This window comes from Falco biarmicus, chromosome 4, assembly GCF_023638135.1.
Source record: "Falco biarmicus isolate bFalBia1 chromosome 4, bFalBia1.pri, whole genome shotgun sequence".
NCBI lineage: Eukaryota > Metazoa > Chordata > Aves > Falconiformes > Falconidae > Falco > Falco biarmicus.
Window position 1 is genome coordinate 58,962,660 of NC_079291.1, and position 13,969 is coordinate 58,976,628.

Genomic DNA, 13,969 nt, shown 5'->3' on the forward strand with positions numbered 1-13,969 from the left:
CACAGCAAGGGGCTGGGTGAGTTTCATCCCGGGGCGCCCAGGAGGGAGCGGAGCCGGCCCTGAGGGGGGGAGAGCGGCCGGCCCTGAGGGGAAAGAGCCGACCTCGCCGCTTCCCGCCTCGTCCCGTCACAGCGCTGCGTGGGCGGTGAGAAACCGTGACGGAGGCGGGAAGGGGCAAAGCCGCGGTGGAGGGGCGGGGCCGAGGCGGGCGAGGCGGGGCCGCGGCGGGGGAGGCGGGGCCGTGGCGGGGAGGCGGGGCCGCGGCGGGGGAGGCGGGGCCGCGCCGTGCCGCGCCGTGCCGGGGCGGGGCGGTCGGCCGGGCCGTTGAGTCCGGCTGTTAATGGCGTTGGGGGCCGGCGGCGCCTCCTGGCGGGGGGGGTGGGGGTGCGGGGGGCTGAGGCGGGCGCGGCGCGACGAGGGAACAAAGCGCCGGAGCTGCCAGGTAAGGCCGCGGCCGCTGCTGCCCCCTGCCCGGGGGAGAGGGCGGGCAGCGCTGACGGGGCTCCCCCCCTTTCCCTACCCCACCCCCCCATACCGGCTGTTTGCGAGAGGAACAGTCTCCTCAGGGTGCTATCCCCCCGCCGGCCTCCTCCGGCAGCGCCGGCCTCCCCCGCCGCCGCGGCCGCCCCGCCGGGACTGAGGGGCCCGGTGCCCGCGGAGTTCCCCGGGCAGCGCCGCGGCGGTGTCATTGCAGCCGGCGGGGCGGGCGGGCCGCGGCCGCTCCTCAGGGCGCTTCTTCTTTGTGTCCAGGTGGCGAGGGGCTGCCCGCCGCCATGGGGGTGCAGGACCGGCCCCAGTGCTTCTTCGAGATCGAAATCAACCGGGAGCCAGGTAAGGCTTGCGGCTCCTGCCCCGGCGTTCGGCTACAGTGCTGGGCTTGGGAGTTGTGGCCGGGTTTTTTTGCTTGGTTGTTTGGGGTTTTTTTACCATGTTTTTACCATAATAACTGACTCGAGCCGTTAGCAATGAGCTGGGCCGTTGATGGGCAGTTTGAGTGAGTTTGTAGTAACTTTTGATGTTTACTGAGGTGCTGGATGCCTTTTTTTTCTCTCTTGCGATTGATTTTTGTTTCCGTACATGAGGAGAGAGGTTCGATGAGCCTAACTTAACACCCTCCTGAAGGTAAAAAGCATTCTGTGTTAGAAGTACTGTCAGGTTACCTGTTATACCATTACAGCCCCACACACTATGGAAAACTGGGGCAAGCCGCGAGGAAACTGGAGAGTTGCTCCTAGAAGTATTTTTAATCCTGCAGTAATTAAAACTGGCAAGGGACCTCAGGAGGTCATCTCGTCTGCATCTTTCCTTCTGCTCAAAAGGAGTCTTGTGAATGTCATGGAGAACTGGCCATAGAATCACAGAATATCTCACCAGGTGGTCTGTTTGAGAAAAATAATAATTAAAATAAATCAATCGCTTAACTCACATTTTTCCCTATGGCAAATGTAATCAGCCATAAGTGGTAGACTGTGAGTTTTAATCCTGGAACAGCTACTTGATTCCCTCTTCTCTTTTACCCACTCTGTAAAAATGGTTTTACAGATTTACTTCCCCATCTTTTTGAACATGAATTTATCGAGGCATATTAGTTGTCTCACATACTCAGTGCTTTATATTGGTACTATTTGTCTCAGAAAAATGAATAAATGTGATGGCTTCATTATGCTTTCACTTTCATTTTCTGCTTCAATGTTTCTCTGAAAGCCTTTGAAATCAGGGTTTATATTTCTGTGTTTTCAAGTTTCAGTTGCATTCAGATGTAACTGTAACCCATTTGGCTTCCTTTTTATTTTCACCAAAATCTCAAAAGAACGATTCAATTTTAACTTCAGTGACCTGATAGGGCATATCTATAAATTTCTTGCTAGTGTAACTCCTGCTTATTTTAATTAGCAGTGCTTTTTCTGAGTACTTTTATTGAAGAGAAAAATGTTTATGAAAATGCAGTTTTAACACTTTCAGTTGCTTTAAATTCAGATTTACTGTGGAATGAGACTACTAAAACTGTTTTGGGTTGGGGTAGGTTTCCCATTTAGGAGCGATGGCTTGATGAGATTGATTTACAGCAAAGATAATTTGTTCTTCATCTCATTTCCTTTTAATCTTTGTTAGGGTTTTTTTGTTTTGACTCTCCGTCTGAAGAATCTCTCCCTGCGGTGTTTTCTTCTGCTTTTTCTTTACATGCACGTTCTTGATCCCATTTCATAATACCTCTTGTTGCCTGCCTTGTCCCCTCCTTGGCCTTGTGCTGTGCATTACGAGTGAAAGTGGATTACCTTGTTTTCCCTTCCATCTACTTGGGTTTGATGACTGATAGTGGTGTCAGAGAGGAACTGCAGCGTTGGTGTTCTTGATGGTGCAGAGCTTTGGTTATTTGGGGTAGACACAGGGCTTCGGCTCTGTTCGTGGCTGGCTGTGTTTATTTTCTCTTTAACAGGAATTCCACAGCTGTATATCAGATTCAGAGCCCTACTGTTTTTATTGCACCTGACTAATGCTTTGTATTTTTGCAGGAAAACTGGCCAGTTCGTAAAATGGGCCAGTTTGATACTGGGACTTGTGGGTAATCTGGTTATACTACTTTATTCTAGAATAATCTTGTTTATTAATTCACTATGCAACTATGTCTCGGGATTTAAGGTTGTATTAGAAAACCTTAAATGTTGCTCTTTAAGCTGTGAGATGACCTTCAAAAGCTGAATCAAGTGTGAATGATAAAGCAGTGTTTCCAGATGACATGGAGCACTGACTCGGGGAGATATACTTACTCTCCTGCTGATACTAGTGAGATACTAATTTTAACTTTTACACTGCCAGCAGATTTTTAAATTAACGCTTTGCTTATTTTACTTTGATAAATAAGGCTACCTGTGTGATCATTCTTATTAGCTGCAGGGAGAAAGAACTGGGGAAAAGAACAACCCTGCGTGCTGTTGCAAGCCAAGAAATAAAGACATTGCCCCCACCCTGTCTGCACTTGAAAAGCTGAACTAATGTCTCTGCACAAAATGCAGGGAGTAAGAGGGCATGCCTGTCATGGTACTGGGGACATCTCTGCCTGCAGAATACAAAACTGTGTGATTTTTAACATTGTAGAATGCTTGGGAGTCCAAAAATCTTCCCTCATGCAGCTGCCAACTCTTAGATCTCCCCTTACAGACTTTGCTTACCCAATGTTTGTCAAGATACCTGTAGCAGTTAAAAACACGGAGAGCAGCGCACAGACTAGAAGAGAAGGAGCAGCAATAGGTGGTGCGCATGTATGCGAAAGTGGAGGGGACTGCAGAGTCTGAATTAGTTTCTCTCCAGCTAGATCCCTGAGAAAATACAGGAGTGGATATTGTAGCTTAGGTTGTGCTTTCAGAAGCTTTGTTATAGCTTTTGTGTCCATATTTTAGTTACAGAATCTTGGGAAAAAACTTGATGTCTGCTTGTGTTTGCCTCTTGAAGTGGGTCAAACTTCATAGGCATTGTCAGTGGTTTTTGAGTCTAAATATAGGCTGCTTTTAATAAGTTGCCTGTTAAGCATTATTTTTATGAATGCACATTGTGGTTCATCATTTTGCAAGAGTGAATGGAGAATTAATCAGCAATAAGCATTTATTTTGATATTAGCACAGACAGTACCTCTCCCTTCTTTTGGGTCCCCTCACCAATGGATTTGGATGCATACAGCATGCACGTACAAGTAAACTACTTACAGTATTCCAAGAATCTGAGATGGCAGCAGATGCCTATTTAAATAATTCTGTCTTTACTCTGTGATGCAAAATCTGTGTGGAGCTTCAGTCTTTCAGGTACCGTGATAATTAGAACAGATGTCTGACTAGGATGTCACATACGTAATCTGCTGCTGTAGCAGCTCATGTGGCCATCCAAGACTTTTTTTCACACATCTTCCCACCCCTCAGGCTGGTTTATCCATCATAAAGTGTGTTATATTTATTAATTTTTGCTTTGTTTTATTCTTAAATCACAGAAGGATTTTCCTTCTTCTCATCTTTTTTTAAACTTTTTTTCCTTCTGTCTTCTGTTATTGTTTCACCCCTTGCTCACCTTTTCATTCCATTTCAGTTTCCTTCCTTCCTGGGGTATGTCCCTTCCCTTATAAGTCAGTCTGTTCTTTCGTTACCTTTATCCTTCTAGTCACTTTTGCCTAAAATTCGGTGTGTTTTAGGATTGCAGCTGCTGTGAATTTATGTGAAATAAACTGCACTACAAAAGTCACTGTCGTGCTGTGCCTGCATTAGTAGAACCAGGGATGTCTTAACGGGGGTTTTGTTACCCTTCCTGAAAACAGAAACTGTTCTCAACTGGCTTCATATTAACGTTTAGCCTTTTGAAGCCAAAAAGTTGTAGATTGGCAGAAAACAGATCAGCACTTCGACTCTGTCTAGGTACCAACTGGCAATCCAGGCGAGCACGATACAACCAGGAGCCAAGGCGGCATGTGATACAGGGCACCCCTATCAGGGGGTGTGTAAGGGGGGTAAGATACCGATTCAGAGGGAACTGGTTTAATAAAAATTGTGATCTAATCAATCATATAGAATTGTCAGTGCAGAATGAAATACCCCAAAGACTTACCTTGAGGTCTAGAACAAAATGGATTAGTAAATGGAAAACTGAACACATCAGTCTCTTCTGCTAGGAGAAGATGAAGTGTAGTTTCTCACTTGCATATCTCTGTGAAACTGAAGACAGTCAATTTTTATTGTGTGCAGTACTGAAATATGTTTTCTTTTGTGGAGACCACGGAAGATCGGAGTGGGGGGAGCTTCAGGTAGTATTTGTGGAAGACTGGGCTTAGTAGAGACCTGGGGGAAGAAGTTTATGGAGGCTTTGCTTGCAAAGTGTGTAGGGTGGGGTAAGAAAGTATTAACAAAGTGTTAATATGTCAAGACTGTAGATCCCTACCCAGGGGAGCGGAGATACCCATTGCTTTTAACTGATGTTTTAAATAAAACCTGTTCTTTTTCCACGGTAAGCTGCTATTTTTCTGAAAACTGTAGCCACATTTCTACTTTAAAGCACTCTCTTTAAATTTATATGTTTTAGTGTTCACAACTATAGGGATAAATAAATTTATAAAATTAAAATACGGTCATTTTAGCAAGCTGTTATTTAAACTTGTACGCAGATCTTTCTAAGCCTTTGGGCCTTTGGCAGGCATCCTGGTCTAGGTCTGTAAGGGGTATGCATCACTGTCTTTATGGCTGTAATCCCTGCTTTCTCCGGCAACGTATTCCTGTTGCTATACTGGGAAGAGTGTTGCAGTGGCTTCTTATTTGGTTTGCTCTAAGAAATTGGGACAATCAAAACCAATGTATATAAATTTAATTTTGAATAATGACATTTATTTTGGGACTGTCGATTTGAAATTGACACCTTTATGATCTATAACCAAACTGTTTTGCTGCATTGTTATCTTACATGGAAAATACATTCAAGCATATGTGTTTGACTCCCAAGGTTGTTTCTAAAATCTCAGGTTTGTTTCCTTGGAAAAATTCACTGGATAAACATTTGAAATCAATGATCATTTTAACAAACTTTGCTAGCGGGAGCCCATATTACAATACAGCATGGATATTCCTACCCTGAATTTTTACCAGTGAATTTGAATCAAGTACTAGTTCTTACTCAGCTGAAAAATTGATCAGAGGTTCAAAAACAAAACAAAAGAAGAAAAGTTTTCAACTTTCAGTTTGAAAATGGAGTTCTGAAATTGCATTATTTCTGGTCATTATGCCTTCTAGTTTCTCTAATTGGTGTAGCTCATTAGCTACAGATAGCACTTTATGAAATCAAACTTCAAAACATCTTAGACTTTATGCATCACTTCCTGTATGGAATTACCAGTAATGTAAATACTTCTTTCATCACTTGCTTCAATTTCTATCAAAAAATATCTTTAAAAAACAAGTTTAAAGCCTGCTAACAAATAAGAATACTTTAAGTATTGTTTTACAAATAATAGACAGATTTAAGTTATGGTTGGATAATTTACTGTGGTTTTAGCTAGCACAAAACATAACAGTAATGGGCTGTAAAATCTACGCTGTTACAGACAAACGTGTCTTCATCGCTGTGAGCTGGTGAGAATTAGTTTTCTATTGAGAACAGCACTAAATTAAAATTACAGAGATGTCCTGCCTGCCGATGCATTAAAATGAAGAATTTATTTGTTCATATAACTTGTGGTACTGGAAGATTTGCATCTCTAGTTAGGTGAGAGTTTCATTGTTAAAAATACAATCACAGCATGTTTTGCTGCAGGTGAGAAGTGAGGCATCTCTGCAGGCTGGTGTCTTGGCTAAAGCCGACGGAGGAGCCTGGGTAGGTTTCTGAGCAGACTTCACCCACTTGAATAACTCTTCTTAGCAATTTTTTGTTTGTTTGAATTTACTATTCGAGCCTTATAGTTAGTCATCAGATAACCTTTATATCAGGAAAAGGAAGCTGAAGAAAGTGTTGGAAATTTTCTTTATGCAGTGAAAGTGGGTCATTTCAGATGAGGTGTTTAAATCTAAGGAAATTAGTAGCATCTCAAAGGCGTTTTTATCTGTTATGTCAGCATATACCTCAGCTCCAAGTTTAAAATGAGATTTTATTTTTTATTTTTTTTAGGGAAGAGGTAAGAGAAAAAATCAAAGGTTCTAAGCATACTTTTTATATAGAATTTTATATTTTTTTATTAACAGCTGTTATTTCATATGTATTTATCTGATCAAGGTTTGAAAATGTGTTTGATCTTTCAGTGGCACATTTAATTGACTGTGTCAGTGGAAAATACCACCTTTCAGTGATAATGGCATTCATGCAGTTTAGGTAAAATACAAATAGTAACCCACCAGATGGATGCACAGTATGTAGTTTGTGTCTTATAAGCACACTGCAACATTTTATATAGCTGGCTGTAACCGGGTAAGCAGTACTTTAGGTTATATGGAGGAGAGACATCTTTATCTTTTAAACTGGATCTGTAGTCTTTTGATGTTGGAGACATGCATTGCAAACAGTTTGTAGGAGTTGAAAGGCATGAGAAGCTAGCGGAGATTATTGACAAAGCACTAGTGAAAGATACTGTTGAAATCATCATACCTCAGTTATTAAGGTCTTTTTCCATGTTCTGCCTTGACATCTTCAAGAACTTCAGATGACTTTCTTCCACCAGAAAACAGAAGTGGTGCTAAAAACTGTGGGGTTTAGATGTAGGACAGGGACTTCCAACCAGGAGGCTTCTCCAATTTATGCGTGACAGCAAAAGTCCCTCCTGGAGCCCATAGGCAGTAACTACTAGTTATTTGGCAGCTGTCACCTTGGTGTAAATCACCAGCTGGTCTGTATTTCTCTACTCTTAGTAGAATGGGTTTAGTGACAACTTTTTCTCTGAAAGATGCCGTGTGTTAGTGCACATAGCAAATGCAAGAGGCTATCTGCAGGTGGCTTTCTAAAGCCCGTAGTTCAGTTCAGCGCTTTTGCAAGTGGAAGAATGGGACTTCTTTCCAGAATTACTGTGCTTATAATGAAAATTGCTGACTCTTTTACTAATCTGTCTCTCTCTTGGGTTCTCTGTAATAGTCTTCAACCCACATAGCTTGTAATGGTTTCTTTGCTTGCAAGTAGCTATGTTTTCATAGTGGTAGTTACACCTGCCACTGTTTAATGCAGGGTCTTTGAATATTCACTATTCCTTCATTCTTTAGAGACTGTCCCTCCCCATTTTCTTTAGATTTTTCTGCTGTAATGATGAATGCTGAGAACATTCTTCCTGCAGTTAATGAAAAGCAGACATATCAACAGCCGAAGGCATCCTGCTTTTTTATCTAAGAGTACAAAATACAGATGGTCTCTCTGTTGTTTTATTTCTCCCCTTTTTGAACAAATAATTCACCTTGTTGTCAATTGTATATGTTTGGACCAAGCCTTAAAATTGAATGCAGCTTCTCAGGAGCCACTCAGAACTTTTCTTAGTGACAAAGTATCGAATAAAATACATTTGAACTTCAGTTTCTATTTTTTTCCTTCTTTAAGGAAAGGAAAAGAGAAGTAATTCCTGGAGTAGTTACTTGTTTAAATTAATTTTGAAGTCTTCCCAGTGTACACCACTAGAGGGTAGTGCTCGTTGACAGATTGTTGGTCTCCTTGTAATGCTGGCCAACAGTATGGCTTTTATGGATTATTTCACAACCTATAGAGATAACAAGTTTTTCTTTGCTAATTATATATTTCTTAAAGATTTCTTGTGTGTTGTTTTTTGGGGTTTTTTTTTGGGGGGGGTTGTTGGTGGGTTTTTTTCTTTAATGTTATACATCCCAGTATCTTGGAAAATATAAAAGAAAATGGGGATCAGTTGTAAACTATTTTGTCTTTATATTAAAGGACTCTTCAGCAGTATTTTAATAGTTTTGGAAGGTACATAGCGTGACTGCCACCAACAGCGTGGGGGTTGCTGCACTGAGAGTGAGAATTGAAGAATTGACTCAGTTCAAGTAGTATTTGGTTCATAGTATCTGGCAAGTGGAACATTATCCTGAAATTGCTGGTATTGTCCTGCCTGCCTTTCATCTCCCCTATTTGGTTCATCTATTTTTTAATTATTATTTTTTTAAAATTAAAGGATTTTAGGCCAAGAGTGCCAGTGCATCTCTAATCCTTAATACAGTATGGAGCTAAGTCAGCTGGACTTTTTAGGTAATGATCACAGGGAAAACTGTGGAAATATAATTGCTAACGTATTTGTATAAGCAGTGTTGTCCCAAACCTGGGTTCCTGGCCCGGTGTCAGGAGCCCACCTGCACACAGAGCCGAGATGGATGCTAGGCGGTAGTTGCACACAGCTAGCGCACCAGTTAACAAACACGTGGTAAAACATTTTATATATTTTGAGCAACCGTTATCATCAATTCTTTTACAATCACGTTTAGTGATTCCTATGCGCTTTGGTTCTTGTGAGCCTCGGCTCCATTTAAAGGTACAGTGCTCTCTCTTTTCACTGCGCATGTTCTGTGGGGAGGGGGCTTTGTTTGGAAGGGGCTTTCTCTACCCGAGGGTGGATCTTTTAACATGCTAATTAGGATAGTTCACACACAGTTCAAGTAGATTTCTGTTTGGCCTTATTAACCATTTGGTTCTCCTTGAGCTTATCTTGTTTTTTCCTAGCTCGACATATTTATGGTGTCATACTATTCCTTCTGCCAAGGCCATGTCTTGTTAACTGTTCCTAGGGGTTGATTAACATCCTTCTTAATTTTTTTATTTTCTTTTAAAGAAAGAGTTTTAAATTCTCTTGACCTCTTGTTTTTCATTATAGATATTTACATATTTCTTTAAAGGAAATAGTTCTTGCATCAATAGTACTTGTAGGGGGCAGTGAATTACTCCAGTTCTTTGAGGGCCTGTATTTGTGGCAAATCTTTTTTCTTCTTTTTTTTTTTTTTTTTTCCCAAGACAGAAATGAATTGACATTGTAAACTGTTTTAGTAAATCAGTTTGGCCTTCCAGGTTCAAATCAAAATGGAATCATTAGGCTTTTTCATGAATTAGATGTAATTGTACTACTTGATGTGCATTTCTTTACAAATATGGTATTGTTCTTTCCTGACACTTGTTTTAATATATGCATATGTGAAATGTTTTCTTATTCTGCTTGATACAGTAAATTTTTTTTTCTCAGAAAATAATATTTTCAAAACATGCTGATTTACTTATATGCAGTTTTTCTTATATCATTATAAAGAGTTATAAAATGTTTGGGGTTTTTTTTTTATGTTGTAGTTGGCCGAATTATGTTTCAGCTCTTCTCAGACATATGTCCGAAGACTTGCAAAAACTTCCTTTGCTTGTGCTCAGGTAAGTTGCATGATTATATTTAAGATTTTTAATGTTTCTTACAATTATTATTTGTTGATGCAAGTATAAACCACAGCATAATAATAGTGCTGATCATTTATTTTTTTTTTCCTGGTAAAAACAGAGCTGTGACTTGTAAGCCCCAAGAACATTTGAATAATGCATAGCAGGAAATAGTGTAGTATTCTATAACTGTGACTGAGCTAGAGTAGTGGAGATAATACATGATTACAGAATGCAAAACTGAAAGTATGGAACAATTTTTTTTATTTTTTTTTGTCCCTAATATAGGGCTCCTTTAGGTAGAAGTACTTGACAAAGCTGAGACTGTGCTGGGATTATTGATCACTTAAGTTACACCAATGTGATAAAGGCAAGCAATTCTTTAGGATTTTTCAGGAGAGACATTAAGTGTTAATGTCACTGCACAGTGTATGGGTGAGGTATAATTTGGGACACTACATACAACTTTGAATATATATAAATTGTATCTTATATAAAATGATAATTATATATAATGCAATTTTGAGTGCATTTCAGGTTCATAGAAGTGCTACACAGGGATCAGAGGACAGGAGCATCTTTAAAAATGAGAGTTCTCAGATTTAAGTTAAATGAGGGACTAAAAGGGAATAAGATGGTCCCTTAGAGATCCTGCGATTGTTTAGTGGGAGAGAGGGGAGATCTGTGGAGTGAAAGGGACAGCATTATCAAAAGAATGTCTGGTTATAATGTAGCACCCTCTAACCCCTTGGTTTTTAAGCAGGACAACTTTTTACAAAAGTTTTCTGATGATTGGAAGAGTAAGTGTAGTAAGGGTTTGGTGGGGTTTTTTGGTCTGCAGTGTTCCTCAGGGATTTTTCAGCTGAAAAAGTTGAAGATTAATCTTGATTAGGTTATTAGAGAAATTGGTGTTATTTATGCAAAGAATGCATTCTGTGTCTCTTGGTGATCTCCTGGTATTTTATACCTGAATGCTCAGCAGCTTGCAATATACCTTGAATTAACTGCACCAGTGAGTCCTCTACCTTGTATATGAAGTAACTCTTTTCCAAGTAATGAAAACGTTCCAGCAAGACTTTCCAGACAGCATTTAAAAATCTGGCTTTAGTGAACAGCTTTTAGCTAACTGGTTATGTTAAACAAATTTGATATCCTTATGTATTAACTTCTTAAAATGCATCTTGTTAGAGCTCAAATCCCAGAATGTGATGTGTTCTGGAATAATCTCTGTGAAAATTTAAAGAGCTTTATAATACTATAAACTTGTGAAAGGTACAGTATGGGGTTTTTGTTGGGTTTTTTTTGAGGTCTGTGTTCTGATGCCCCCTCTTTTGATTCTACTTTCTGATTTCATTTATCACTTATGCTTACTAAAGAGATTCCTAAGGGCAGACTGAGAATAGGAAAGAATGATACAACTATCAGGAAAATGGGAACTCGTTTGAAGCTTACCTTAATCGGAATAGATTATAAAAGATAAGAAATAACATGCAGTAGCAGACTGAATAGCATCATGTCTGAGCCTCATGTTCTGTAGCTCTGAAGGATTGCTGAAAACCTTACAGGAGCCTTGCTAGAAAAATGTGAGGTGGAGACAAAGGAGGGAAAAGGTGCTGGAGATGAGGAATGAAACAAACAAGCAGAAAAAAAGAACAGCTTAAAAAAAAAAAAAGTCTGACTTCTTTGTATTTCATCCCTGTTTGAATTCTGTTCTATAGTTGGCTATACAGGTTTCATTGATGTCTTCAGCTGGAACCTGTCTGTAATTGGAAGGATATTTGAAAGTAAGCACAAAGTTAGGGGGTCTGTTTTTGAGGCCAGACCCACAAACTTAAAAGCTACCTGAAACATTTTTCTTGCAAATTGTGTTTGTTACTGTGTACTCATTGGATAGAACAGTGATTTGACAGATATCTTTAAAAATTTGCTAATAAACCCATGATAATTGAATTCTGTGGGGGGAGAGAAAACATACAGAAGAACCTGATGTAGTTTCTCTTGGTGAATATAATGTTTAAGAGAATTAAGTTATGCTCCTTTCTTTTGCTGCCAGAAGCCGTCTCTTTTCTGCCTTGGTAGTTCTCAAACTTGGACTCCAGGTGGCTGCGCTTGGAGGCTAGAGTTGCGTGGCTAACATTAATTCTTATTTGCACTAATCACATCTGTGTTACTTTTCAGTACACCTGAGGTGTTGGGGTTTTTTCCTTATCAACTGTTCTGCCTTTCTGCTTCTGCTTGACAAGTTCTTCCAGTGCACTTGTTATTGCTAGTTTACCTGCATTATGCATGCAATTTTCTCTGCCCTCCTGCCTTGTGCTGTTAGAACCTCAACTTGCGTCAGCATCTAAATGAATAATCTACACAAGGATGCAGTCTCCTGCATGGTACCACAGATGACAACTGTGGCCAGGAGTGGCAGGCCAGGCTTAGGGTCATCCACACTCTTCACAGTAGGATCCAGCAGTTCTCTGGTAGGTGCTTTCCCCCTGTCCCCATGGACCGATGTAGGATTCTGGTTGGGCTACTGCTTCTGTGTTTGCCTAGATTGTTAGAGGACCTACAAAGCCTGTCTTCAGAAGAGCAGCAGTTCTGTGATGAGAGATGAAGCTATACTGGCATTGATCTCTGGCAACCAGAACTGAGATGTGAAGGGTTGCTTTAAATATTTAGAGTTCTGAGCTACTATACCATCTTCAGAGACTGAATAACTCATTTGCTTCCAGAGGTTGGGCTCCTCTGACTCCTGCCACCTTTCACAGCAAGATCCATTGGTAGAACCTGAGTCATTATAGAAGTGTGAGTTCCTATCAGGTATATCTTTTGTCTTCATCTTTTGGTCTTTGCAAGGAATCTTTGAATCACTGGAGATTTACTCAATGCAGCATCACTTTCTGGTGCTGACACCTTCTCGTAGCTGTATGCGAGGTTTGCGCTCATCTAAGGAGATGTATAGCTGTGTAGTAGACAGGGCATGCTATGCCATTCTGGACCATATAGTCTGGGTAATGGAATATCTTAGCAGCAGACTGTAGGTATTGTATACTTCTGTACTACATAAATTCAGGATTTGGTGTGCTAGACCAATCTGGCATGTTCTTTTTCCTTAGATATGTATGGGTAACCATCAGCATTGTAGCTGATAAAGGCATCCCAGCTGCAGAGTACCATGTGTCCTGACTGATGCTGGGAGTTTTGGACTGTGCATTTCTGTTGTGTCATTGTGAAGAGTGGTTTCACCTGTCTCAAGGCAAGGTGGTACACCCTGAGAGAAAGACCGGAGTCCAGTGTTTGAAACACTGTGACCACTGTCATGTCTGCTGCTCCCTCTGCAAGCTCTGTGAGGCAAGCCAGGATGTTTTTGTCAGAAACAGATGGAGGAGGACAGGGTGATTCTGGCTGCCTTCCTGCAGCCTGACATTGTTGTCAGAAATAGACCTGGCTACTGTGAAAGTACGCTGTCTGCCTTGACAGCAAGAGGCTCTTTGCAGTTAAACTAAAACATCTGGTCTTGCAAACTGGCATTTGCAGGTCCTTCAGTCAGTCCACCTATTGAATAAGCACAAGCCCATCTGCTCCTTGCTGTTTTGTCAGGAGATTCCTTTCTCATAATCTCTGAGACCACTATTGGGCACCTAAGTGAAAATACCTCAGATGGGGTTGGCAGCGCAGGGTCTTAATTGAACATGAGAGCAAAGCTTACCAGCCAAAGGGAAAGGGCACTCTGATAACGGCCCTTGTGTTTGTGCCTTCCTCAGCTAAATGGGTTATCCCTGGCAAGCACTATGTCAGTTCTCCACCATCCCATTCCCAAGTAATTTGCAGCATATGGAAAGGACAGCTTAGGCAGGAAGAGTGCAAATACATGAGGCTCAAAGACTTTTTTTCCTTTTTTTTTTCAGACAAAATTCAAGCACACTTAGGACAAAAAGAATAAGGCTAGTATTTGGCCATAAACAAAAAAGAAGCCCAGCATATGGGCTTTGTACTGGCTGTTGCAGAAAAATGTCAGAGCTTAGGGAAGGCCTGCAGCTCTAACCAGTGAAACAACTGGTCTCTGTCTTTTGCCTGACTGGGAGTTCAAGGACTGGTTTTGCAAATCAGAATGACATAG

At 41.0% G+C, this 13,969-nt stretch overlaps 1 protein-coding gene across 7 annotated transcripts in view; it reads left to right on the forward strand.

Moving 5' to 3' along the window:
- Positions 1 to 355: 355 nt before the first annotated feature.
- NKTR (natural killer cell triggering receptor) overlaps positions 356 to 13,969 on the forward strand; it is a 45,386-nt gene continuing 31,772 nt past the window's right edge. For 4 of the 7 annotated variants that reach the window (XM_056334930.1, XM_056334932.1, XM_056334936.1 and 1 more), the window contains exons 1-3: positions 357 to 442; positions 751 to 831; positions 9,781 to 9,855. In XM_056334930.1, the coding sequence (XP_056190905.1) occupies positions 774 to 831; positions 9,781 to 9,855 (133 nt within the window). In that variant the 5' untranslated portion in view covers positions 357 to 442; positions 751 to 773. Of the gene's footprint in view, positions 443 to 562; positions 832 to 9,780; positions 9,856 to 13,969 lie in introns of those variants that run through there. The other 3 variants (XM_056334934.1, XM_056334935.1, XM_056334931.1) reach the window with 2 other exon arrangements.